Raw genomic sequence first — 26,915 nt, 5'->3', positions numbered from 1 at the left:
CGGCTCAGCAGAGAAGGGCCTACCTGACTTTTTGTTAGACTTTTTAAGGCCTTAAGGGGCATCATAGAATACCCTTCCAAGACGTCAATTTCCAAGCTAATATTGTCCCATCAATTGTCTTTAGTAGTAGCATTTAGCTTCTTTTTAAGTGCCTTGTAAGGACTGTTAAGCTGATGACCTCCGGACACTGGCCTTGTTTTACAGCAACAACCTGAGGACAATTGTCTACTTTGTCATTCATGGTTTTTAATTAAAACTATTTTACAATCTTTCGGATTATGCGGTTATGAGGCACATGTCCTATAGATGGCTTGTCTTGGTGGTTCAGGCTTTGCGACTGGCAATTATATTCTTAAGGACAGTTCTCAAATGGATTGCTCAAAATAATTCCCAAAGAGGACAACATTAGGTGAACACCTAGCAAAACAGTGTGAATGAAAGTTCTTGAAGCAGAGCTCTGAGAGCTGATTCCTTTAACATGATGCGGTAGAAATCTGGCGTATACAAAACACTGGAGGGGGCCAGAGGGTGGGGTTCATACCCCATCGCCTCACTGGCAGGATTTGGGGTCTTTTTAAGGAGTTTATTCTGTTATGAAAAAGACTTTGCTTGTAATGGTTCAATGCAAATTCAGTGGCATTGCTGTGGAAAGATCAACGGGGGACTCCTAGTTCAATAACAGAATAATTTAAGTATGTGAACGCTTAAATGCTGGAGAAAAATAAATTATGCTACTGTGCCATTTCACTAGATTAGATTTTGCCTATTCCTCAACATTGCACTTTCATATAAAGAACGTTCTTCCTAAGTGTGTCAGAGGGTAATGTAATCTATGAATCAGCACCATTGTACAAATAAAGAAGCATTAGCATATTTCAAAACAAAATACCTTTCATTTGAAGACAGAACATGCCTGTCCGTCATGGTGAGGGTCAGCCATGGGAACGTGGATATTTTCAGACACTTCACACCTTGACTTACTACTGAAGCAGCAATGTGAAAAAAAACACAGTAATGTTAAAATCACATTACTTACACATAACCTCACCATAAAAAAACATTGGCATCTTGAAATGTCAAAATCTGCGAAGCATTTTCCCTTTTAGCTGCACAGTACCCGCACCATATCTTTAACTGCAATTTATTAACCCAATTCTTGGTTTGGTGTGCTTTCATTATGTTAAGTCCTATCTTCACCGCTGGTCACCAATATTAGAAATTGGGTTTTCAGTCGGCAGAGGTTTGCACCTTGTCCAAGCAGTAACGACATTCCTAACCAGGGTAAATCAGATGCAAACCGTAAATTAACCTCTGCTCGCCCTCTGGTAACTTGGCAGAGAGCAGCAGGCTTAACTTAAGGAGGAATGTGTAAAGTATTTGTGCAACACTTCAAACAGTAAAACATTGAAAACAACACAAAAAGATACCACACCTGTTTAGAACAATAGAGCCTTATGTAATGAACAAAACAAGACCAATATCCAATAAGTTTAACCAAAGTTCTGAATTTAAAAAGAATGAAACTAAAATGGGGTGCTTAATCCTTAAAGCTATCTGGTTGCGCTAAACCGGGTCAAATCCAAATGTCCGGGCTGACGGCGATGGAGCGCGGATCGAATAGAGGAACCAGCCTTGGACCGCTGAAACAGTACCTTGCTTCACGGTTGCAGCGAGGACGATATACAAGGAGTAAAACCAGGTGATGCCTTGGCGTCGATCCTTAGGATGCAGGTGATGAATTGGCTCCGAGCCGCACAAAGAAGGAGATACTTCTGGAATGGAGGCAATGAGCGGCACCATCTGTAAAGCGATGTCTTCGATCTTTCCAGCACCGGAAATGCATTGGCGTCAATGGGGATGCAATGTGCTCGATCTTCGCAGCATCGTTGATGGAGATGCGCCGGTTCCGAGCAGAACAACGAAGGCGATGCATGGCTTTTGGTAATTGTAGGAACTTATGCCCACTTCCAAGAGCACAGGACTGTATTTGCACCATTTGGCAGGGCAAGACTCTCAGGTGGCATGGTCCAGGTGCTATAGGCAGATGGACTGGAAGTCTCCGATGTCCCTGAGACTTTAAACAGGGGATAATCCAGCAAGTCTGAGTCCTCCTCACTGCTAGCCAAGAGGGCAGCAGGTCAGCCCAGCAGTGCATAAATCTAGCAGAGTAACAGTCCAGCAGAGTGGCACTCTTTGTAGCCACACAGCAATCCTTCATCCTCATATAGTATCCACAGGTCCAGAAGTGTACTGAAGTAGTGGTGTCAGAGGTCCAGTACTTACATCCAGTTGTGCCTCTGAAGCGGGGGAGACTTCAAAGAAAGGCCTTTCAAGAGCATGGAGTCTCTACTCTAGCTCCAGACTCACTACAGGGGACTATGCAACCCTGTGTGTGGGAACAGGACACCGCCTATTCAACTGTGTCAGCTCCTCCCACCCATCCTGCCCAGCATGACCTATCAAGATGTGGATGCCCCATCAGTCACACCTAAGCTCTCTTTATGTGTGGCTGTCTAGAGGGAATGCATAAAGCCCAGCTGTCACCTACCCCAGACATGTATTCATAGACCGACAGAAGGCACCAAATAGCTCAAGTAAGAAAATGCCAACTTTCTGAAAGCGGCATTTTTTAGGATTACAATTTAAAATCTAACTTCACCATAAGTTATAATTTTAAATTGTCATTACACAGACACCAAACTTGGGAGTGCAATCGCTTCCTGTTAGACCTGGCATCCTTGGTGTGACTTTCCCCTGTAATTTTGCCCCTGCCTCCTGTGTTTTTTCTGTGTGATGGACTTTGTTCTGCTGGTCTAGATGCATTGGGCACTTTGCCACTGCATTTCAGTGCCATAGTGCAAGTGCTCCCTCTTTAAAATTTTATAATGGATTGGTGTTTCCATAATTGGCTTACTTGACTTACTAGTAAGTCCCTACTACAGTGCTCTGTGTGTGCCCAGGGCCTGTAATTCAAATGCTGCTGGTGGGCCTGCAGCACTTATTGTGGCACCCACACAAGCAGCCTTTCAAATGGGGCACCAGACCTGCCACTGCAGTGTCTGCGCGCAGTGCCATGGGTGGGGGGGGGGGAGTTGAGGTGCGCTTGCCTTTCCTGGATGAGTCAGGGATGGGCTGTATTTGAAGTGGGGGAGGAGATTTCCTCTCACCTGAATGGACCTGGCGTGCCTTACACAATGCTGTGTCCACCGCCTGCCAGTAAGCTGGACCAGATAGGACAGAACTGGTTTTGACTGGGCACAGGGCTTCTCTGCCACAAGAGAACAAAGGAAAACGCTGTATCAATATTGGAGTCCAGACCCCAGAAATTTAGATGACTTCTGGACTCAAGAGGGCCCTCTGCCAAGGAAAAGAGATGGGAAAGCTGGAGGAGACGTACTGCCCCTTTTCTGTGTGCTGTCTGGGGTAGGCCTGTAGCTGTTTCTGCCAAGGAGAGAAACTGTGTGTGTATCCTGCTTAAAGAGTTTCTCCAAGGGGTTGAAGTAGAGTTTGCCCCTGTTCAAGAAGTCTCAGGAACAGCAAAGACTTCACCATCCTTCTGGACACTGCCTCTAGAACCGCAGGTTTCAGTTGTCACAGAGGAGAAGAGCAGCCGACTCCGTCACTGAGTTCGTCGCTGGCTCCGTGTGTTGCAAGCACCACAGAAGGCACTGCCTCACTTCGCACCGCAACCCTGGTCTCACTGATGTGGTTGGACAACCGTCTCTGAGCCGCTGCTTGCACTGCGTCCTGTGGGCACCGCACTCCACATCGCCTCGATTCAGTCTGCCACCGGTACCGCAGCAACACGGTCGCTGCCCACTCAAACATTAACCGGCTCAATCGCCTGTACCATGACCTGCCAGCACCACATCGAGCACAACCTCCATCCGCATCGCAGCCCTGGTCTCACTGATGCCGCTAGACGACCGTCGCGGAGCAGTTGCCTGCACCGCGACTTGAGGGCACCGCACGCTGCACCACTCCACATCATAACCACAATGGTTGCCCTGACCGACTCGTACCAATGTGATCGGCCGCAACAAAAAGGTACTTTTTACGAGTCTGCCGTCACCTCGACAGACACAGTTGGATGGAACTGTTGGACTCTGTTGTTTTCAGCACTATATTTTTTAGATATTTCTGAAAAAGTCACATTTTGATAACTGTATGTTTGATTTTTGTCAATTTTGTTCTTGTTCCCTTTAGATAAAGTTTTGCTATTTAATTTCTGCCTCCTCAGAGTGCTTTGAGGAGGGAGAGTTTAAGAAACAAAGTTCTCTAACTCACAAATTGCTAGGAGTTTAAGACAATTGTTCTTCTCTGAAATGAGGTTCAGTGGTGTAGATGTAGTAACTAGCACTTAGCAAAGGACACCAGGTTTGAGAAGCAGATCGGTCTACTGGAAGAGTTTACCAATTCTGAGCGAAAGGAGGGACTCCAAAATATTTTTCTCCTCCACCAACGTTTTGAATCTAAACCACTTTGTTAACTCACTTCTATATCAACGCGGTCTGAACTGGACAGCAGTGTCAATCATCATGTACAGTGTGAGGACCTCAGTGTTTCTGGTGTTTTGGAGCTGGGAGGGACATGGTAACTGTGTCAGAGCCTTTGAAAGAATTCAGTCTTGAACAATTTAGTTCTGGATATCTCTGCAACTCTTCTGGTTCTACTTATGAGAGGAGGCCAACTATTCAGATTTCCCGCAGTGATATGAGTGGATGCTCCTCAATTGACGCCTTCTATACAGTGTTACAGTTAAGGGAAGTGATAATAAGTGATAATCTCTAGCCCGTGGTTCTGGGAGATCAATCAGTAGAAATCTTTGTGAAAGCCTCATCATGAACATAGTTTTGCAAAGCAATATCTCAGATGCTCGTCCTAAGAACTAGGATCTCAGCACCTGATGAGATGGACAACTATGTTGGCAAGTACCAGGGACATCCTGATGCTTCGACTCTGTTATAACTTACTTGTCTCTTCCCTACTGCTCAGCCAGAGTGAGTGCTGGTGTACTTGATGATGTTTGGAATGTTGGATGTGTGTGATGTCAAGGGATGCTTGGGGTCTGGAGATGTGTGGAGTGGCAGTTGGTGGATGCAGGCTGAGCAGCAGGGAGGCTGCTCCTGGTGGGGCTTTGTCATCTTTTACTTATCTACTTGAAACTTAACTTGCAACTAAACTTTATTAAATCCAGCGTGTTATATATACCTGGCTCAAGGACTTCTTTAATTACAACAGACTCAGCAATAGAGTTTCACCTAGAAACAAGCAGCAACACAGGGTGAACTCTTTCTCAAGTGGCAAAATACCACAATGAGCATAACAGATTTTCTAGTCACTTCAAGAGAAAGCAACAAGTAAAACTATTTTTTTTTACGATTTCTTATGTGCATTAAAAGGTTCCATGGGAAACAATTTATGCTACGTCTGTATTTGGTATAACAGGGTATACTAGGGTGTAGAAGTCTTATGAACTAAAGGTATAAAAGTAGAAGTTCATACAAGAGACCTGGCCTTAGAAAGACCAACATTTTTTAAATTCTTTCCTCAAACTAGCGCAAGGGTATCAAAATGGCGCAAAGAACCAAACATCTGAGCTTAGATAACGGATCTGACAAACAGACACTAATGCATGGCATTCAACCTAAACCTGAAGTAAGGCACACCCCCCACACGCTGTCTACTGAAAGAAAATGGGCTGGTGAGGGCGTCGATAATGTGAAAATTCTCCTCCTAAAAATAGGGGTCTTAGTCTCCTACAAAACATTTGTTATTAAGGTCCATGTCCACCGCTTTCTTTCCCAACTGTGCAAACCTATGGCAAAGGTGACTGAGGAAATGAGACTGGGGAAAGAAAAGGGATTGTATGCGTTGTTAGATTCAGGTTTGTAACTGTAAAAGTCCACAAGGAAGCAGCTACAACACATGGAGAATTGATAAGGCTGGAAATTTGAATAAATAGCTGTACTTAAAGAAAATCCAAATACAGTTACTACAAGAGCATTAGTCCATTTTGTTGAGGAAAGCTTCATGGCACACCATTTAAGTCATGTGAACATGGTATTAAACAACAACTTACCCACTGATCTCTTTTGTGGAATTTCTGTGGGTGGACTATCCTGGTTATCCTGATGAAAATATCCAGTAACTATTTCGTCTTCTTGAGGCAAAACTGAATAAAACACACCAAAAGATAAAAGGGTATGATTACTGTTTTGAAAAGATATAACACATTTATGAAAGACCATGCTTGCGACTTTGTTTTGCAGAGAATTTGGTGAATTACAGTTATTTACATAAAAGTCAACAAGCTCTTTTTCTATCCCTTAAACTCAGTCTCCTTTCATACAATGCACATGGCACCACTAAAAGCGGCAAACATGCAGACACCTGTGAGATTACCAAAATCTCCCTCAAAAAGTCATTCGCCCCCAGTATGTAGGGCTTGTTATTTCCAATGTATGCACTTAACCTTTTTATGTGGTCATTATTACTACACTTGCCATTATTTTTTCCATCATCAAATAACAAGAGTAGTCGTCTAAGAGTCTGCTCCCGAAGGAATCATTCATGGCCCGTCTATTTTCAGTTTATTTTAACAAGTCTATAGGGTGACTCCAACTCTACATTAATTTGATTGTAGCCAAATCCATACAAGAACCAGAAGCTGGTCATCGGAAATGTTCCAAAATGCAGTATTTCAAACAAGATACAAAATGAGTAATTCTTATTAAAGTAGAAGACAATGGCAGCTGAGACTAAACACACACAAAGACAACAGCCAGTCACAAAAAGAACATTATCAATAAAGGATAAATTAGAATTGGGGGGTGGGGGTTCTTATTCCAACGTGTATCCTAGCTCATTACAGGACTTCCAAATTAAAGAAAACAATACAATTCTCATTGCATAGACAGCCTCTCTCATTGCATCGATGTTATGATATCCCAATCTGTAGCACGAGTGTGTATCTGCTAACGAATAGATATCCAATACCTAATCATATTCTGAGAAAATGCTTACTAATATCCACTAGATGGTGCTGTGGTTCTGAGAAATCTGGATTCATATAATAGTACTGGACTCGAGAATAAAAACTTCGTCGAAATAGGACGAATTTGGTATCAAAAGACCGAGAATGACGAGTACATCAAGTACATGTATTTTCGGCGTATTCGAGTGACGATTTCACCTCGAAATCGTCATTTACCTTCTAAACCCTTAGCTGCATGTTGCCCTTTACATAGGCCTTAATCCAGTTGAATTTGATTCCACAAGGACACATACTCCTTAATCGACTTCTCTCTGACCCCAGTACAAGTTAGAACCATTGCCCCAGGCCGAACTCGTTAGGTCAGTTCCCTCCCAGTGGCCGAGCAAGATAGCATCTAGGCTCAACCCGCCATAAAACCATTTCAGCGCGCACACCTGCCATATCTCGCTCACATCTTTCTCCACTCCTTTTCCTCACTTGCTTTATGATGGGGAGGTGACCATTTTTATTAGGGGTCCAGCGATATCTGATGAAATGTTGGGCCTTGCCGGATGATTTGTTATGGGCCGCACGACGTGAAATATGTACATGTCATCATGACTCTGCTTTTCTTTTGTAATCAGTAACCATAAATGAAATACCACGAATCCAAGGAATGTTTTGCCCAAGGCTGAATATTATGTATAAGAAGAGAAGCCTATGTAAAAATGTAAATGTAAATGTAAATGTACAGGAATTTATATAGCGCAAATCACCGAGCGGTTTCTAAGCGCTTGCTTAGGGAACCCCTCCTGGTATTCCCCTTGAGATAACCCCGACAGGGTATCCGCAAGGTGAAAGCCAGGCATCCCGCCGCGAGGGGCCGTTGTGGAGATTAAGCAAGCTATTGCCCAGAGTCGCAGAGTGTGAACCCATGAATAGAGTAGGCACCGGAGCGAGAATTGTCAAGTCAATGAACATTTTAGGACTCAAGACCCCGTCGAGCCGGGAATTGAACCCTGGTCCCGGGCTGACCTCTGCTTCCAGGTCTGCCTCCTCTAACCAGTGAGCCACACTTCTCCACTTCGTGAAAGTGTGCAGTCTCCTGAATATACTGGTATTGTACTTCTAGGACCCTGTCACCTTGGTTGCAGCCAATAAACTAATCTTTGACTTCACCTGGAAGACTCTGAAGTTTCTGTAGGTCTGACTCAGGAGAACCCGAGGTCTCTGGGTGTTGATCCCCTGGCACCGCTGGGTTACCGGTTCTGTAGGTTCTGTACCGGTTCTTAAAAACCCAGTACCTCATTTGGCGCCCAGCGTTTGGGGCGATTCCAGTGGTACCAATCAGCCTGAAGATCGTGAGGAGCTTCGTGTGAAAACTCCGGAGGAGGGCCCACCACCTCATCGACCCCTGCATGTCGACGTGGTCCGAAGGTCTTTACTGCGAGGTTCCCCGCTTCCCGACGGCTACAAGGACTGCTGCCCTGGCTATCGCCCTGATGTTGGACCCTTGAAGTTTTCGGTAGAGCGAAACGCTGAGACGAGTCTTCTGGTGAAGCCATCGATATTTTTCAGTTAAGTATAAGTGGAGCGTCTCCCAGTCCTTAGTTGGACTTACTTTGTGGTATCTTGGAGATACATAAGGTTTTTATTGGTTCTTGCAAGCACCATAACCGAAGGACTCGTGTATTCACGAGAAATATCGTAATCGATAAATCCTTTGAAGTTTTGGAACTAGACTAGAGAGCGAGGATGCCTAGTCTTAGACTCGGGAATTGGTTTTGTCTTGGTAGTAATAATAGGGACTCCCGATTGGAGGACTCATGTCCGGTTCCTCCAGTTGGAACTCCGACTTACGAGCTGTACGTTAAACATGGGGTAGGCCCCATCGTTTATAACGAGGTATGGATTAAATACACTAGGAAAGATGGTGTTTTAAAATGGCCCCAATATGGTAGCTTTGATTCTGAAATCTTAGACAACCTTGAAGTTAAACTCTTCAAAAAGAAAGCCCGGCCGGCGATGTTTGACTCTTTCCGCTGATGGCGCAAAGAAGCCAAACAAAAAGAAATTAAATTAGCTAAGAAAAATAAGAGAGAAGGGGGACTTTCAGTAATGCAAGCTGCCGTGCAGTTTAAAGATAATGAGGAAGAGCAGATAAATGAGCAGTTGCACAGGCAACGTAAAATGGCAATAGATAAGTGTTATCCAGTTTTGCCGTCTCTTCAGCAAGGGACAGCGAAAGAGCGTGAAAAAGACCAATTAATGTCGCAATTATTAACTTCGCCACCCCCCTATGCGCAGAATGCTACAGCACCCCCGCAACCTTTAGTTGCACAAGCTGCGCCTCTGGCTCTTCCACAGCACCCACCAGCTGTTCTTCAGCTGGCTCCTACTTTTCCGGTGCAGCCTCCTCCAGGCCCACCGACCACTTCTGTTTCACCTGTGTTTTCTACGATTTTGCCTACAGTGCTTTCTACATCTCCTAATGTCCACTCTATGATTTTGCCTAGTACCACATCTATCATTCCTGATACCTCTTCTGCCATCTCTACCCCCGCCTTATCTCACCCCGTTTTTTCATCTGTTTGTCCTTCAGTTTCACCTTCCCTTCGGCAGAAAATGGCCAGCACTGTTACTAATCTTCTTTTACCTCTTTTTGGGTCGCCTGCTACGACCCCTAACATAAGTAGAAGACAGTTGCGAAGTCAACTGCCTGATTATCAAGAGAGAGATTCCCTGAATGGTTTAGCTCGGAAATGGGTCATGGACACTGCAAAATATGATTTACAGTCTGTCATGGAAGTCTTCCATCAATGGGAAGCAGCGACACAGAGATATGTGTTCGAACAAATGTGTGTCTTTCTTGGCGAGGATTTAGAAGACAATGATCAAGAATTCATCCCGCTAGAGATGTGTCGTATACGATTTAAGTTTGGAGAGGGTATGATTGTAGGTCCCGATGTGGAAAAAGCAGTTGAAATGCTATTATCATATCGAAGTAAGGGAAGCAGTTCTGGGTCACCATCGGAATCTAGTGCATCTAGTAGGAAAAAGGCACGACAATACCCTATGAGAGAAGTTCCCCCACAATGGAGAGAGGGTGACGCGACAGCTGTCCCACCTGTCCTGCCCCACTTTCACCGCGTATGGGTACATGTTCCATGGAAGCGAGCTGAAGTTTTAGCACTCAAACAAACACTACCAGATCCGCGTAAAAATCCTGCAGGTTACTATAAAGAATTGTCGCAAACTGCTGGGTCATGTATAATGAATTTGGCCGATGTCGATATGTTATTCGGGAACGTTGTTCCACAGCCTTTATGGGGAAAAATTCGTCATGTAGATCATGACCAGGAATTAGGTGACACGTGGGCTAATATTACTGCTGCAGATGCACGACAAGTTGGTGGTGCCAAGCCTGAACCTCTGATAGCGGAACTACCTGGTAGAATAGTAGATTACATGAAAACGATAATGCCTGCAATACGCGTAAATTGGGATAAGTTATCTGCATGCAAGCAAAAGAAGGAAGAAACTGTTTCAGATTTCTTCACCAGATTTGAAGAAACATTCATTGACCACAGCGGACAGGATATGACCACAGAAGGTGGTCAGAGATTGTTTGTCGATAAATTTGTGCACAATCTGCTTCCAGATTTGTGTAGGAAATTAAAAGATTCGGAAAGTTCTTGGGCAGTCTCATCTTCAGCCCAGATATTAGCTACCGCACAGTACTACGAGAATAGAGACAAGGATGAGAAAGATAAAGTAGAGAAGAAAACTAGAGAACTCAAAACGAAAGTTTTGCTACAGCAAGCCTATCCGCCACGTGGTGGTGGTAATAAAAATAATAATGGTCCGAATCACTACCAGAACACTTTTCAGCAGCCTCAGAGAAACTTGCAGAGATTCGATTACAATCAAAAACGCGTAGGTCCCAACCAGTGTTTATACTGCAAACAAGAGGGTCATTACAAATATGACTGTCCTGCCCTGCCACAACGTGCAAATGGAATTTCTGGCGTAAGAGGTTGTGGAAGTCAGCAAGCGCCTAGAGGTAGAGGGCGTGGAAACGCCCCTCAGGACGCACGTCCCCTTCCACCACAAAACTCTATGAACAGGTTTGACCAGCAAAATAACGTATCTGACAGGACAGCTCAATACTACGTTGATGAGTATTACACAGAAAATGAGCAGTGGGAGAATTATGATTACTAGGACAGCCTTAGACAAGGAGAGGGAGTTGTTTCAGTTCCAGTAGATCAGAGTGGACCTTACGTTGAGGTGATTACATCGGGTGTATCAGAACCTTTTCTGTTGGATACTGGTGCTACAAAGAGTTCTATTATGCACTCCAAACTCCCTGGCGCACCTTTGTCTGGCGAAATGAACGTTTCCGTAGGTTTTTCTGGCGCCCCGGTTAGAAATCCGATTTCTGACCCTTTATCTCTTTCTGTTGGTCCTTGTGAATTCGAAGCACCCCTTATTTTGACAACAGGTTGTGGTGAAAATTTGCTAGGATTAGATTTTCTAAAAAGATTGTATGCGACTTTGTACTGTTCTCCCTCAGGAGTACAACTGACTTTAGGTAAGAAAGTGGTTTCTCCCATGTATTTGTCGAGAAATGCACTTCCAGCAGAATTGGCACTTCTACCAGATATTCTTTGGGCTACTGGTCCGAATGATGTAGGTCTTTTAGAAATTCCACCGTATGTTGTAACATTGAAGCCGAATGTCAAAATGCCACGAATTCCCCAATACAGAATATCCAATGAGGGCGAAAAAGCTTTGCTAGCGATTGTTTACGAGTTGATTGAAAAAGACGTAATTGAAGAAACACGAGGCAATGTTTGCAATAGTCCTGTTCTGCCTGTTTTAAAACGAACTGACCCTTCTCAGCCACCTGTGTATAGATTCGTGATTGATCTTAGGGAAGTAAATAAGATAGTGGTGCCACAATTCCCAGTTGTCCCCGACATTACAACATTATTGACTATGATTCCAGCCTCTGCATCCTGGTTTTCGGTGATTGACCTGAAGAATGCTTTCTTCAGTATCCCGATTGCTGAGGAAAGCAGGGATATTTTTTCCTTCAGTTTAGGTGGTCGCAGCTTCCGCTTTAAACGCGCCCCTCAAGGCTACTGTGAAAGCCCCTCAATATACAGTCAAGCTCTGAAAAGTCAACTTGACACAATGGTTTTGCCCAAAGGTTCCACTCTCGTACAGTACGTGGACGATTTGCTCATAGCTGCGGATACTAAGAAAATGTGTAAAATGGCCACGTTGGCATTACTGCGTCATCTATGTGATCTGCATCACAAGGTGTCACTTTCCAAGCTTCAATATTGCCGACAAGAAGTGACCTACTTAGGTCATCTCTTATCGAAGGAGGGAAGGAAACTGACCCCAGAAAGAATTCAGGCAATAGCTAAATTGAATGTGCCAAGAACGCAGAGAGAAGTACGCGCTTTCTTGGGCATTACATCGTACTGTAGACCGTGGATTCCAAATTTTTCGTTATTAGCCAAACCCTTATTGGCACTAACGTGTACAAATACACCCAATCACATTCCTTGGTCGGAAGAATGTCAGAAAAGTTTTCTCGAATTACGCACAGCATTATGTTCGGCCCCTGTGTTAGGTAACCCCAACTACAGTAAGCCTTTCACATTATATGTCCACGAGAAGGAGGGCTGTGCATTGTCTGTGCTGACTCAGTTATACGGAGATAGACAGCGGCCATGCGCCTATTTTTCGTCAACTTTGGATCCGGTAGCACGAGCATTGCCAAGTTGTTTAAGGGCCACAGCAGCAGCAGCTGTTTCTATTCAACAGTCTGCAGGTCTAGTAATGAATAATACACTAATCGTGATGGTCCCGCATGCAGTAGACACGTTGTTAAATAGGACCAAGACACAGCATTTAACTAGTGCTCGACTGTCCAGTTATGAATTGACGCTACTAGCGAGCCATGTGCACATAAAAAGGTGCAGTACCTTGAACATAGCCACATTGTTACCAATTACAGAGGAATCAGATGCTTCAGAACAGCACGATTGTTTCCTCAGAACAGAGGAAGAGACGAAAGGGAGAGTTGATTTATTCGACACTCCTCTTGCTGAATGTGATGGTACATTATGGGTGGATGGTTCATGCTTTAAACTCCCAAATGGTAATGTGACTACAGCATATGCTGTCACAACTTTGCACACAATCGTTGAAACTGCGCGAATACCACATGGTTCAGCTCAAGCCGCTGAACTCGTGGCACTGACAAGAGCATGTGTGTTATCCAAAGGAATGAAAGTGACTGTCTATACCGACAGTCAGTATGCTTTTGGAGTGGCTCACAGTTTTGGACGATTGTGGAGAGAACGTGGGTTCCTGACTTCGCATGGAGCTAAGATTCAGCATGGTCAGTTGGTGAATGAGCTTCTTGAATCACTGACGTTGCCCCTGAAAGTAGCGATCGTGAAATGTAGTGCACACAAGAAAGTGACTGATGATGTTGGTCGTGGAAATGCATTTGCTGATGAAACTGCTAAGGAAACTGCAAAGAATATGATGAGCCGAATGTATGTAGCGAGCCCAGAAAGATGGACGTGTGATGTTGGAATATGTGAAGACACGATAGAAAGTGTGAAGTCCATCCAAGCTGAGGCCACGGAGAAAGAGTTAAGCATGTGGAGAGAAAGTACAGGGAGAATGGATGCAAATGGTTGTTGGATTGAATCGACAAAGCAACAGAGATGGTTGTTACCCGATGCATATGTGCCTGCAGTGGTTACAATGGCTCATGGGATGGCCCATATCAGCGCGAAAGGGATTTGCGAGTTGTTGGCCCCAGTGTGGAAGAATTCAGGGATTCCCAAGTGTGCAGAGAATGTTGTCAAGAATTGCATGGTATGTCTGAAGCACAATCCTGGTAGGGGAACCCCAACTCCAGCTGGTCATTTTGCACCTCCTACGTATCCGTTCGAGGTTTTGCAGCTAGATTTCATACACATGGAGAGGTGCAACAACTTAAAATATGTGCTCGTGGTTGTTTGTGCCTTCTCAAGATGGGTAGAAGCCTATCCCCTAAGGGACAATACTGCCTTGTCCACAGCGAAAGCCCTTGTGAAAGAGTTCTTCCCCAGGTTCGGAATGCCTAGAATGGTCTGGTCGGACAACGGAAGTGAATTTGTGGGTTCTGTGATGAAAAGAGTGTGTGAAGGGCTAGGCATTAGGCAGAAGTTCCACGCTGCAAATCACCCCCAATCAGCTGGATTAGTGGAATGTTACAATGGCACGCTTAAACTTAAATTGGCCAAAATCCAAGCGAGCACAGGTCTTAAATGGCCTGACGCTCTACCCTTAGCACTCCTATCCACCAGAATGACTGTGCATTCGCGAATGAAACTCAGCCCCTATGAAATAATCTTTGGTCGGCCAGCCAACATATGGGGAGTGCCTAGGCCCACGAAGTTTAGCGAGCTGCAACACCCCATTTTGCTTGACTATTTGTATGAATTGACGGCTAAATTGCGTGTTTTATATCAACAGGTCCACAACGCCTTGCCTCCGGTCTCTGAGACACCGGGTCACTCCATTGACCCCGGTTCCTGGGTGCTTGTCCGCAATTTCCAAAGAACAAGAAACGACCAGCCCAGATGGACCTGGCCTCACCTCGTCCTCCTGTCTACAAGGTCGACTGTTAGGGTGGAGGGGAAGGCCAATTGGGTCCACGGGATCCATTGTAAGAAAATACCCTTCCCTCTGCCACATGACCAATGGGTCCGAAAAGGAGGCACTGACTCAAAGCGCACAACCGATGAACGTATAAAAGAAGCTAATCCTGATTGTGAAAGTGGGAACATTTTTCAAGACACTGCGCCACCACCAGAACAATTGAACTCTGTGGAACCTGAGCTACTATTTCTGGACCAGACAGTACCCGGGAAAAGACGCTACAATTTACGTCCAAGAAAAACAGACTAAAGTAGAAGTGATTTATTTTATGATCCTAGAGAGAAACCTGTGGACTAATAAAAATATGTGTTTTTCCCCAAATCCTATTTTTGAAAGTGCAGATTCTCCCATCTAGGTAACTTGCTTATTTTTGTTTTTTTCGAACCGCCATCCGGGTTCCGCTGCTAGGGTCGCGGTTGATTAAAGACTTTTGGGTGCAGCTGACGACGATAGGTCGCTGGTTCCAGTTGGTCCAAGGGAGCTACCCTAGACTGACGGAAGCATCCTTTAGCAGAAACAACCTACCGCCGCGGGCAGCACCTTAGAGAGGATGGAGTTTCCTGATGTGGAGAGACCTGCCAAACAAATGAACTTTAAGCAGAGACTTTTGAAAACAATAAGGAAGAGAATTTTTATAATAATGTGCATTTTTATGCTATTTAGCGTAATGGTCTCTTTGATAAGCTATGTTTTATTCTCTTTTCATGTGACATTTGCGCCCACTACATCACCCATACCTCCTCCGACTGTTTCCTCTCATTCTTTCCACCCTTTGCCTGACCACGAATCAAATAGGAGATTAGAGTTCATTAATAACTCCTTCGTTCAGTTATTACACCAACACCAACTTGTAATGAACACAACCAACTGTTGGGTGTGTGGTCTCATGCCCCACACCACGGATAGAGGTATCCCCTATTTGGTCCTGCCATTTAGTCACAATGGGTCAGTATGGGCATATAGGACAATATTCATATATGCACGAGAAATCCAACCCCTACGTTCTGTAAAAGACAACCTCAAGACTAGCGCCCTAGTCAAGGGTATAGTTGACATGATCAAGGAAGTAACTTCTTACGAAGATACCCCGGATGATGAGATACTTGCATATGTGGGTTGGAATGTGACCGGATACGGCACTACATTAAGTGAGAAACAGCAAGCCAAGAGATCGTCCCCTATCTGGATCGTACCCCATCAAGGTCACCTGTGTCTGCAAGGTATTGGTAGAAATCCCAGAGCTCAGCTAGGGAAGAGTGTCTGCACAGAAACGTACGTTTTTGGATCCCAGACTTCCCCTGCCTTTTTAGCCGCTAAGGGTACTTATTTCATCTGCCATGATAGAGCCTATACATGGTTGCCCCCTGACTTCTCGGGCTCATGTTTTGTTTCATTCCTGTTACCTCCCACCTACACAGCAGCGGCAGATTACCATCGGACAAGGGTAGTTAGAGGTGTTTTGAGTAAAGAAGACACTGCAGGTCAAGAATTTGGTGACTTTGCAATGGGTGTTCTGCCGTTCTGGGGAGCCATGGCTAACAGCAGAAACATAAGGCAATTGACAAGGGTAGTTGAATCCACCGTGATTGAAACTGCTGGTGCCCTTAGTAACCTGACTGCTGAGCTCCAGTCGGATCGACTGATGACCCTTCAGAACCGGGTCGCTTTGGATGTAATACTCGCGGACCGAGGTGGAGTATGCAAATTGATCCAGTCCAGTTGTTGAATTTTTATTCCAGATAATGCTCCAACAGTATACGGGGCCATCTCCAAACTACATAAAATCTCCGAATCTATCCATGTGGATAAAGGAGATTGGTCATTAATGGGATGGTTCTGGGGACTGATATCTGCCTGGGGATGGAAAATTCTGATGGTCATTGGGATGGTCTTAGCCATTCTTTTCCTGTTCTGTCTATGCATACAGTGTGCTCCTGCAATATGTGGCCTCTGTGTTACATCATGTGTAAGGAAGCCTGTGTCAAGACATGAGCTCAGCACTAGAATGATGTTGCAGCAACATCTCAATGACTTTGGGAATATAGATCTGGACTCAGATTAACATGAGGATAGATTAATTGCCTATGTAAGGGCAAAAGGAGGGTCTGTGGTTCTGAGAAATCTGGATTCATATAATAGTACTGGACTCGAGAATAAAAACTTCGTCGAAATAGGACGAATTTGGTATCAAAAGACCGAGAATGACGAGTACATCAAGTACGTGTATTTTCGGCGTATTCGAGTGACGATTTCACCTCGAAATCGTCATTTACCTTCTAAACCCTTAGCTGCATGTTGCCCTTTACATAGGCCTTAATCCAGTTGAATTTGATTCCACAAGGACACATACTCCTTAATCGACTTCTCTCTGACCCCAGTACAAGTTAGAACCATTGCCCCAGGCCGAACTCGTTAGGTCAGTTCCCTCCCAGTGGCCGAGCAAGATAGCATCTAGGCTCAACCAGCCATAAAACCATTTCAGCGCGCACACCTGCCATATCTCGCTTACATCTTTCTCCACTCCTTTTCCTCACTTGCTTTATGATGGGGAGGTGACCATTTTTATTAGGGGTCCAGCGATATCTGATGAAATGTTGGGCCTTGCCGGATGATTTGTTATGGGCCGCACGACGTGAAATATGTACATGTCATCATGACTCTGCTTTTCTTTTGTAATCAGTAACCATAAATGAAATACCACGAATCCAAGGAATGTTTTGCCCAAGGCTGAATATTATGTATAAGAAGAGAAGCCTAACTTCGTGAAAGTGTGCAGTCTCCTGAATATACTGGTATTGTACTTCTAGGACCCTGTCACCTTGGTTGCAGCCAATAAACTAATCTTTGACTTCACCTGGAAGACTCTGAAGTTTCTGTAGGTCTGACTCAGGAGAACCCGAGGTCTCTGGGTGTTGATCCCCTGGCACCGCTGGGTTACCGGTTCTGTAGGTTCTGCACCGGTTCTTAAAAACCCAGTACCTCAGTGCAAGGTCCCACATTTTACATTTAAACTCAATTCTAGAATTCTAGAAACCACGAGCACCAACGCTGTACTGCCCTAATACAACTGTTCCTTGTATTGTCATTCGAAGCACTTCCAGCGTTACACTTTTTGCAATTCAATACTTAACATCCAGTCTACCACGAGCAACAAAGTCATTAGGTCCAATCAATTTTCCCTGTGTCGAACTAAGCATCAGAGTTGTAGGGCCGGACAGCAGTTGGTTGCACATGTGGTGTGTTAAAACAAGAGCTTCACATTCAACTGAGAATCCCACATTTGTGAGCCGGTGTTCGAACTCCTAGTCCGACAATTATGGTGAGTTCACCTATGAATTCTTCTTTGAAGGGGGTGCCATCAATGATGGAGTCGCTGATGGAGGAGGTAATCAGAAAGTAAGTGGTAGATAGTCTCTTGTTGGGGGAACATCCATTACGACGCGGTTGTTACACCGCGCTACCATTACAACGCGGGCAATACAACGCAAGTCGTTACCACGACTTGCGCTGGAGGGCGCTCTAGGCTAAGGAATAGTAGATTTACTCTTCCAACACCTTCCCTACTGTACGTAGGCTGGTGTTGGAATAGTAAATCTTACTATTTTTAAGTCCAGCACCCTACAGCACAAGTCGTGGTAACGACTTGCGTTGTAAAGCCCGCATTATAATGGTAGTGCGGTGTAACAACCGCGTTGTATTGACATACAACCCTCTTGTTGATGGTGTTTTTGGAAGCAAACCAATTCTCAAATCTTCCATGGAGTCTTGACGGATTGTATGACAGAGCAGTGCAAAATGTCATGCAGGCGGTCCTCAAGAGGTTAGCAGGCTTAACCCTTTCATCACCATCCACTGTAATTTCAAAGGTTTCAGCATGTTCCTGCTTTATGGCGGGGTGGGGTGATGGAGCACCACTCACAGATTCCTCACCTATGGATTGAGCTCCTTTGAGAACAAAAGTTTATATTCTTTCCCTGAGGGTCTTGAAACTATTTTTTGCAAATTTCTTAACTAAGGGAAACTTAATTGGGATGCAGGAAGCAGGTACAGTGCACAGGACGGTCATGAAAACATATCTGTTAGCCTCGTAAGTCTGGCCAAACTTACTGAATGATTCCCTCGCCATGTTAAACATTTTAGACATGATGGGTTACACAGCAAAAGGCATAAAGGGATTTTGGTAGGACTAAGCACCTAGTAATGACAAAGAACAAATCCCTTAGTCCTTCAACGAGAATGGTGTGAGAAATGGTAGGAGAAAACAACTACCTTGGTGAAAAAATCAATCAGGGTACTTATAGAGCGCGCCTACTCACCGTAAGGTCTTGAGGTCCTTCCTCCTTTGAGGCAGTGACGATGATTGCCTGAGGTGCAGAGGTAGGGAATGCCAAGTCTTTGCAGCGAGGTAGGAGAAGGCTCTTCATCAGGCCGATGTTTTTCAGATACGTGGCATAGTGGCATGGGCTAGATGGGGATGAGCAGAAGTGTCTGATCGGTGTGTAGAAGGAGAGACAGTGGTTGAAGTATTCAGGTCTGGGACTGTGCAGGGCTCTGTAGGCGTGCGTGAGGCAGCATGAAGGTGATTCTTTTGTTGACCGGAAGCCAGTGGTGGTCTTTCAGGTGACAGGAGAAGTGATTTTTGCGGAGGTTGTCCAGGATAAGTCTAGCAGAGGCGTTCTGGATGCACTGCAACTTCTTTTGGAGTTTGTGGGTCGGGCAGGTGTAGAGTGTGTTACCGTAGTCAAGTCTGCTTCTGAAGAGAGCCTGGGTGGCCGTTCTCCTGGACTCAGTGGGGATCCATTTGAAGATATTTCGGAGCAGACGGAGCGTGTGGAAAAAGTGCTACAAAAGCATTGCTTCATCAGGAAGAGGATTTTAACTTCAATCTGCAGTGATGCAGGGAGTTACTTGAGGGATTTGCAGGCCTTGGATACTTAAAAGAAGTTAAAAAGGCCAGCACACAACTGTCATATTCTGTATCCTTTGTTGCTTGTTCATTATAGTGGCTGGGAGTATCGGCTAGATTGCATTGGAATGGCCAAGTTTGGAGAGTGTCAAATCCCTGACAATATGATCGTCCAGGTAGATAAACAGGAACAATAATTCAATTGCTGTAACTAAAGGAAACAGCACAACATAAACTAATTTACCTTGGTTGACAAGGGAAGATCAGCAACAAACCTTACTCTCAATTTTTTAACCACACTCAAATGTACTGGCAAAAAGACAAGGCTGCGTGGCCAGGCGGGGTGAGGTGGGGGCGTGGAATGGCAGAATGGATAGCTAGCTGGCTTGAACCTGCTGAATCAGTCCAGGGTACAGAAAGAGTTCTTAGTAAGATAGAGCTGGATTTGTTTGTTTTTCACATAGAAGTAAAAGTTAAAAGTAAAAGAATCATTAAGAAAAGGTAAATCCTGCAGGCACACATAAAAAGATGTAGGAAGTAAATTTAGCAGCACACAACAAATAATACAAAATGGTTTAGAGATGCAGAGGGAAGGGGAAGAAAAAGTTGAAATACCGAGGAATGGGTCACTGATGACCATGTAGGTGAGGATATGGTATGCATTGTCAATGGTGTCTAAAGGGTAAACGACCTTCACCCCGCATCCATAACCCCGCATGCGGTCACAATGCGGTCGTAACAACGACCGCATTGTGCCAACGCATACCATTACCCCGTAAGTCGTTACAACGACTTGCGGAGGGGGGAAGGTGTTGAATTTAAAATCCAACACCTTCCCTACAGTCCGCACAGACTGGAGTTGGAATAGTAAATGTGACTATTCCAACATCCAGCGCCCCCCCCTCCGCAAGTCGTTGTAATGAATTGCGGGCTAATGGTATGCGTTGTTACGACCGCATTGTGAAAGCATGCGGGGTAATAGTATGCGGGTAAAAGAGTCATATTCGTCTAAAGCCACGGTTTGATCTACAAGATTAAGTGCTACAGAGACTATAGCGAGATTAAGCCTCATATAATGAAATGCTGCAATAAAAACTGATTCCGTCTCTCATGGGCCCAAAGGACGCGGATGTAAATTTAACAGATTGCAGAAATTTGAGTGGGATATTCGTTAATTCATAGTGGCAAATTATCAAATCAGCCATTTTAGCAATTGCAAGAAGGCCGGCCTAAAATTAAGGAGGAATGCAAAAACAACACTTGATGGACAGAATGCAAACAATGTCATACATTCACCCTAGTACAGAGATCTGGGCCTAAATCCATAATTTTTTTGCTCACCACACCACCCTAGTTCAGACATGGCCATATGCAAATCAGCCTTCACCCTGTGCCTCAAGAGAACAGTCCAGCCCGAACTGCCAAGCCATGTCTTCCCTGGACCGGAATCAAGCATCCTAGGACCGGTTTCTGGCTATCAGCCGTCATCAGCCAGGATAGCTTGACTCCGCAGAGAAAAGGGAGGTGGTAAGATCAAATTCAGACATCTACTAGCTGGCAACGGCCCTACTGGCAACAATGCCACAAAATTCCCCAAAACTGCTATCCGGATATAAGAGATTAAAGATAGATAGGCCTACGCCAAAAGTTTAAATCAGACTCTGGTTATCCATTCTCCCCTTTGTACAAAGTTGTAGACAGAAGCAATGTACATTTTTAATGACATTACCATGTTCTAGTACGCTTCATGTATGTATGTTTTACATGCTTTCTGTTTCATACTGTTTCTACGAAAATGGCAAATTATTTAGAACACACAAAAAAACTAATAAAAGATGGATAGGCCTACAGTAGTGCTCTCTCCACAGAGATCTTCTTGACCCAGACCCACACTAACTTGAAGAGGCCTGTAGCTTCACCCTACTAAACAACAAGGCATTTAAAATCTTCCAACCTAGGACTGATGAAGTGTGCGTCTGAATATCACATGATGCTTGATCTCAGATTACTTCCATGCACATATTCTTTTGATGAGTGGTGGGCACTGCTTAATTATGGCTGTATTTGTATTTCTGTATACTTACACCATCTCCGGGAATTCGTTAGCTTCATCAAGGTGATATACTGGTAGTATATAAAACAATTAAACATAGAAATATATAGAATTATGTGCTGTAGAAATGCTGAAGTTTGGATGGATATCCCTTGGCTAGGCGATAGAGCTAGTTGTCTTTATTATTTTGACATTATTTGTAGTAGGCAATTACTAGACTATAAATGACAAAAGGACTGCACACATGAAAAATATATTATATTAAGGTTCCAATGTAGTGCAGCGAAAACACAAAATTTCACGTTTCACTATAGCCTCTAACAATTGAAAAGGAAATAACTGACAGCAATTGGTTACCTGTGTAGCTTCCAAGTGGTTGGGATGGCTCTTGATGGGACTCTGTAAGATATCCTGTAAGTTCCTGTGGATTGAGTACAAAGAGTCCATCCAGGATCCCATCAACCGCAGCCTGTAGATCTGGCTCCACACTGGATCGTAGTTGAGAAAAGAATTCAACTGCCCCAATCTCAACTAACCACTGGGCTGCAGAGGGATGCTACATTAAGAAAACAATATACATCTAGTGAAGGTTGTATTCAATTTAAACTCAAGGGAGAATTTCCTATTAAAGTAAGTACTCTACTGTTGAATATAGTGTGTGCTTGGTGCAGCGGAACACAGTAAGTATTCAGACATTTTAGCACACAATTTAAGGTAAGGGCGTAGCCCTCCATATCTATTCTTCTTTGCATGAAAAATAATATATAGTACTTTGCCTGCATCTCAACTCTTCCACCCAACCTCGATCCCCCAAGCCATTTCATATTCTTACTGCAAGCTTCTGCAGTTCTCTTCTTTAAAAAAGCATAACTTCTGTACACCTTATTTACGCATGGACTTCCCATATCCCCCCACTACATTTCTCACCAAAAAAATAATGTTTGCATAACTAAGTTACTGTTCATAGTTTCCACTAAGAGATATTTAGGATATGCTTAGGACTTTGGTGCTGGCAGGCGAATCTGTATAAAACGTTTCGGATAGTGTAATAGGGTACATTTCAGTAGGTAAAGTTTGTGTGGATCTCTCTGGTGGTGTAGGGCTGTGGGGATACCAAGAGAGAAAGACAAAGATTTGTTCATGCTCTTTCCCTTTCTGCCAAAGCATGTCCTTCAAGAGGCTCCATCACAGATGCTTCCCTTCTAACAGTTAGTTATTTTTCTCAATCTGGTGCCTTTGTGGTCTTTCAGCTCTCCCCCTTATGTCCAAAAATTAATAACCCACACTCGAAATGCAAATGAATTTACAAATTGTTAATGAATTTGAAATAACAAATGCATTGGTGCAAATCTCTTTCATATATAGAAGTTGCTCAATATATACAAATGAATAAGTGAACACCTGGCTGGATCTTCCTTGTATGACTATCATCCGCAATCTTATGATACACCCTATATTTTTCAAATTAGTTAAAACATGGATAGTATCTCCAGTACAGGTGGATATGGTTATAGAAGTCAACGTTTCGACCTCAAATTGGTAGGCAGGCCCTTCTTTCCTTAGGACAGGCTCCTAGAGGCTGGAAGACCAGAAACGTCGACTTCTATTACTATATCCACCTGTACTGAAGATACTATTCACGTTTGAACTAATTTGAAAAATGTAGGGTGTATCATAAGAGTGTGGATGATAGTCATACAAGGAAGCTCCAGTCAGGCTTTCTCCTAATATATGTAAATATTTTCTGTATAAATTGTATATTGGCACTCAAATCCCGCCCTATCTTTTCACGAGCACCCACACTTTCCTATTTCTCATTCACCATTGAGCAATTTCTTTATATGAAAGAGATTTGCATAAATGCATTTAATATTTAAAATATTCCTTATAAAATTGTGAATTCATTCATATTTCGAGTGTGTGCTATTCATTTTTGGGTACCAGAGAAAAGTGATTCCGTTGGGACCAATTGTGTTTTGTATAATTTCGTACCCAGGTCCTACAGCTTTCTGGGTTCATCTATTGTTTTGTAATGGCTCCAGCTTATGTAAGCCTGCATCTCAGCACAGTTGGTTTTGGCAGCTCACATCAAAGACATGTCCCACTGAGGCAGTGAACATCAAATTACGGTTTTGTGGCCTTGTGCTATCTTATGCATTCTCCCACAGTCTTGATGGTCCCTGCTGCTGAATGAGGTCATTGTATGGTTGGAATGTTGAGCGTGTTTGTGCTAGAGTGAATGGACAGTTGGACCGAGAAGGGCTGAGTAGCAGGATGCTGCTCCTGGTGAAGCTTTACCTTTAACCTACAACTAAGTTAATAAACTTACATCTATAACTTACGAATATCCATCCTTCAGTGTAACACACTGCCACTCTAAGCGGGCTGTTTTGTGGAAGCCAATGTTATATTTGTACACCTCGTAAAATTTGGCCCAGACTCATAGCATATATTTCTTGTAAAAGATAATATAAGCTTGTGCAAACAATCACTCTCCTATTTTGTTTGACTAGAAGGATTACCAATGTGATTGTTAATAATATTGGATGTAAAATAACCAATCACTATTTATATTGCACAACGCAAATTGAATGGTCTCATTATGAAAATGCCTCTAGGTACTTATTTTATCAACAGTGGAAAGGCTAAAGACTGAGCAGGCTCCCCAGAACTGAATGCGCCAGGTCTGTTGACAAGCAATCATCCCCCAAGCTATACAAAGAGCTTTTCAGTTCCAAATAGGATTTTTAAAGACTATCATTCCTTTAAACATGGTTTAGGCTATGATGCTTTAATACCTTACCATGTCGCTTTGTCCTCAGCCAAGTATTGTCCCCAGTCAAACTCCAAGCCCAGTTTGATGACCAACACAGTCCCATCCAGAGGAGTACCTGTGCCGAGTTCAAACCGATCCTGCTCACAGCCCAGCAGAGAGCTCAGCTAAGCAAAGAAACTAACCCAAGGGCCTAGTCGCTTCAGCCAAGACTACATACAAGTCACCCCCAATCCAAGAACGCAGTCCCACCAAGAGTCCAGTATATCACCACTTCTGCTGGTGCCTAGGTCACCCCAAGATAAGCCCAGCCGGGGTCTAACATGAAAAGGCAAGTACGACCCAAATGGAGAGGTGGCCTTTGACTAAAGATATAGTGATAGATAAAGGGTTGGAACTTACAGATCCATATGTACAATGTCAGTAGCATCATCGAAATATTTGCAGTAGGAATAACGATGGATTGCTCAATTAGGTTTTACCCTATGGTAACAAGGATATTGTAATGAGGTTCTTTAGACTTTACAATGTTTGGGAATTCTTTTACTGGCATGGGAGCAGTGGTGCTCCCTCCTTTGACAGTTGTGAGGAACTGGCACGGAGGGAAGTCACACTCGATCTCGGATCCTGGATAAAACAGTATGTAGTGACTGCACTTCATACTTTTTTCCCCATAGTCTGAGCTGGTACCATCCTGCTCCTGGTGAAGTTAATACTTCCTTACTTTTACTTAATAAATGTACACCTATCCTGTACCACCTTACTTGAATAAATATCTTCATCATCTATGTGGATTCTTGATCTTCATTCACTACACAGTACTTCGACAAGAGCATTGTTGCAGTGTGATAACAGACACGTTTAGTACACTGCTTTCGAATAAGCACAATTCAGTTATTATTGTATTTGGCATCAGGTAATAGTGTAGCTTACCATACTAGATGTTCCAACAAACCATTTACAGATGTATTTACAGCAAACTTACTAGATGCTGACTAGTACTGGTGGTGGAAGTACTGAAAGTGATATCGGGAATATCAGCTGTATTTTTCTAACACAAACTTCTTTTACCCAATCCACTACTGCGGATCCCAAAAACGTTGCATACTCATTCAACCACTGGTGTCTCACAAAGCTACATAAGTTTAATTGGCTGGTTGAGTTAGATTAACAGAGTACTAGCAGGAAAAACGCAACTTTTAAACAAGTGAGATCAGACAACTACGGGAGAGGAATTTACGACATTACATGCTATTATTCACACGTTAGAGCTTACCTTAACCAATTTATTCAACAACTGCAACACATCTTCTTTCATTGGCACATTGGGAAAATTGAACCATTCTAACAGGTGCACAAACAGGGACTTTTCTTGTACCAGGTCAACGTACGAAATTAAGTTATGGTCTAATTTACAAAGGAGGTTCTTGAGGGCTCGTTCTCTTATCTCCACCAGCTGATGACCTGCAAACAAAAATTAAAAGATTCTAAACTTTCTGATTTAAAAGGACGTATGTAATGGAAATATTACAAGTACAGCCAGGAAGAAATGAGACATCGGCCCATAAACCTGCTTCGAGGAAAGATATCCCACGTTTGGTTGTCTTGGAAACGTTACCACTATGAGCTGAGAAGAGAATACCGTGGCACTCTAGAACGTGTAGTAAACAATTGGCCTGATGTGACCCAGGTTCTAGAGTGTAGGCTCCGCCTTTAACAAATCCATCATGTGCTTCCTGTTGGTCCAAGCCCACTCTATGACTATTAGCTCTATCTGTGTGGTAAAAAGCAAAAGTGTCCGGGGATAGGCGTTAAGTGAGCAGGAATGAGATCACAACATTCCCCAATTCACAAAAACTGCACTGAAATTCTGCAAGATTTAGTCCCAGATTACAATTTACCTCTAGCAAACATTTTGCACCGGGATTACAATTTGGGAGCAAAGGTTCCCCGACCCAGGAGTTTCTCCTCGTTTTCCAGTTAAAAATCAGGCAACAATGAGGTCAACCTGCTCCAAAACGCTGCTTTGTGAAAACCAGAGTGAGGAAGGCGTGAATCTACGTGTCCTATTGCAAGGTCTGCAACTCTGAATCAGAAGCAATTTACACGCCCATTATTTCCCGTGCAATACTCCCCTCATAACATTTGCAGGCACATTAACTGCCCATTTGTACTCAAGATTCGGACTACAAAAAAGACAAAGACGCAAGCACCCTTACAGCCCAAGGAACATGCAGAGACAGCAGAATCTGATAAAAATGTTACCTTCCCCAGAAAAGTAAAAAAAAAATGTATGCATATTTAGAACACATAACCTTAAGTGGCGGTTTGTATTCTTTTGAGAGTTTTAAAGGCAATTCTTAACAGGCAGCGCTTTACAAGAAGACTAATAAATGTAAACGGTCTCTCTACTCGAGATCAGTTTACATTTAATAGGACTTGTATTATGATATGGATGTATTTTTGCTAT

At 43.7% G+C, this 26,915-nt stretch overlaps 1 protein-coding gene across 3 annotated transcripts in view; it reads right to left on the bottom strand.

Annotated features, from left to right (window-relative positions):
- Positions 1-26,915, bottom strand: part of RTTN (rotatin) — an 891,871-nt gene that overhangs the window by 788,127 nt on the left and 76,829 nt on the right. The window contains exons 3-6 of one of the 3 annotated variants that reach the window (XM_078687523.1): positions 25,722-25,909; positions 22,030-22,228; positions 6,083-6,175; positions 890-983 (exon numbers count right to left, since the gene is read on the bottom strand). In XM_078687523.1, coding sequence (XP_078543649.1) covers positions 890-983; positions 6,083-6,175; positions 22,030-22,228; positions 25,722-25,909 — 574 coding nt within the window. Of the gene's footprint in view, positions 1-889; positions 984-6,082; positions 6,176-22,029; positions 22,229-25,721; positions 25,910-26,915 lie in introns of those variants that run through there. The other 2 variants (XM_078687524.1, XM_078687525.1) reach the window with 2 other exon arrangements.

Source organism: Lissotriton helveticus, chromosome 4_1 (genome assembly GCF_964261635.1).
Source record: "Lissotriton helveticus chromosome 4_1, aLisHel1.1, whole genome shotgun sequence".
Classification (NCBI taxonomy): Eukaryota; Metazoa; Chordata; class Amphibia; order Caudata; family Salamandridae; genus Lissotriton; species Lissotriton helveticus.
The sequence above is the reverse complement of the archived record's forward strand: the minus strand, read 5'-3'. Positions and strand labels throughout refer to the sequence as shown.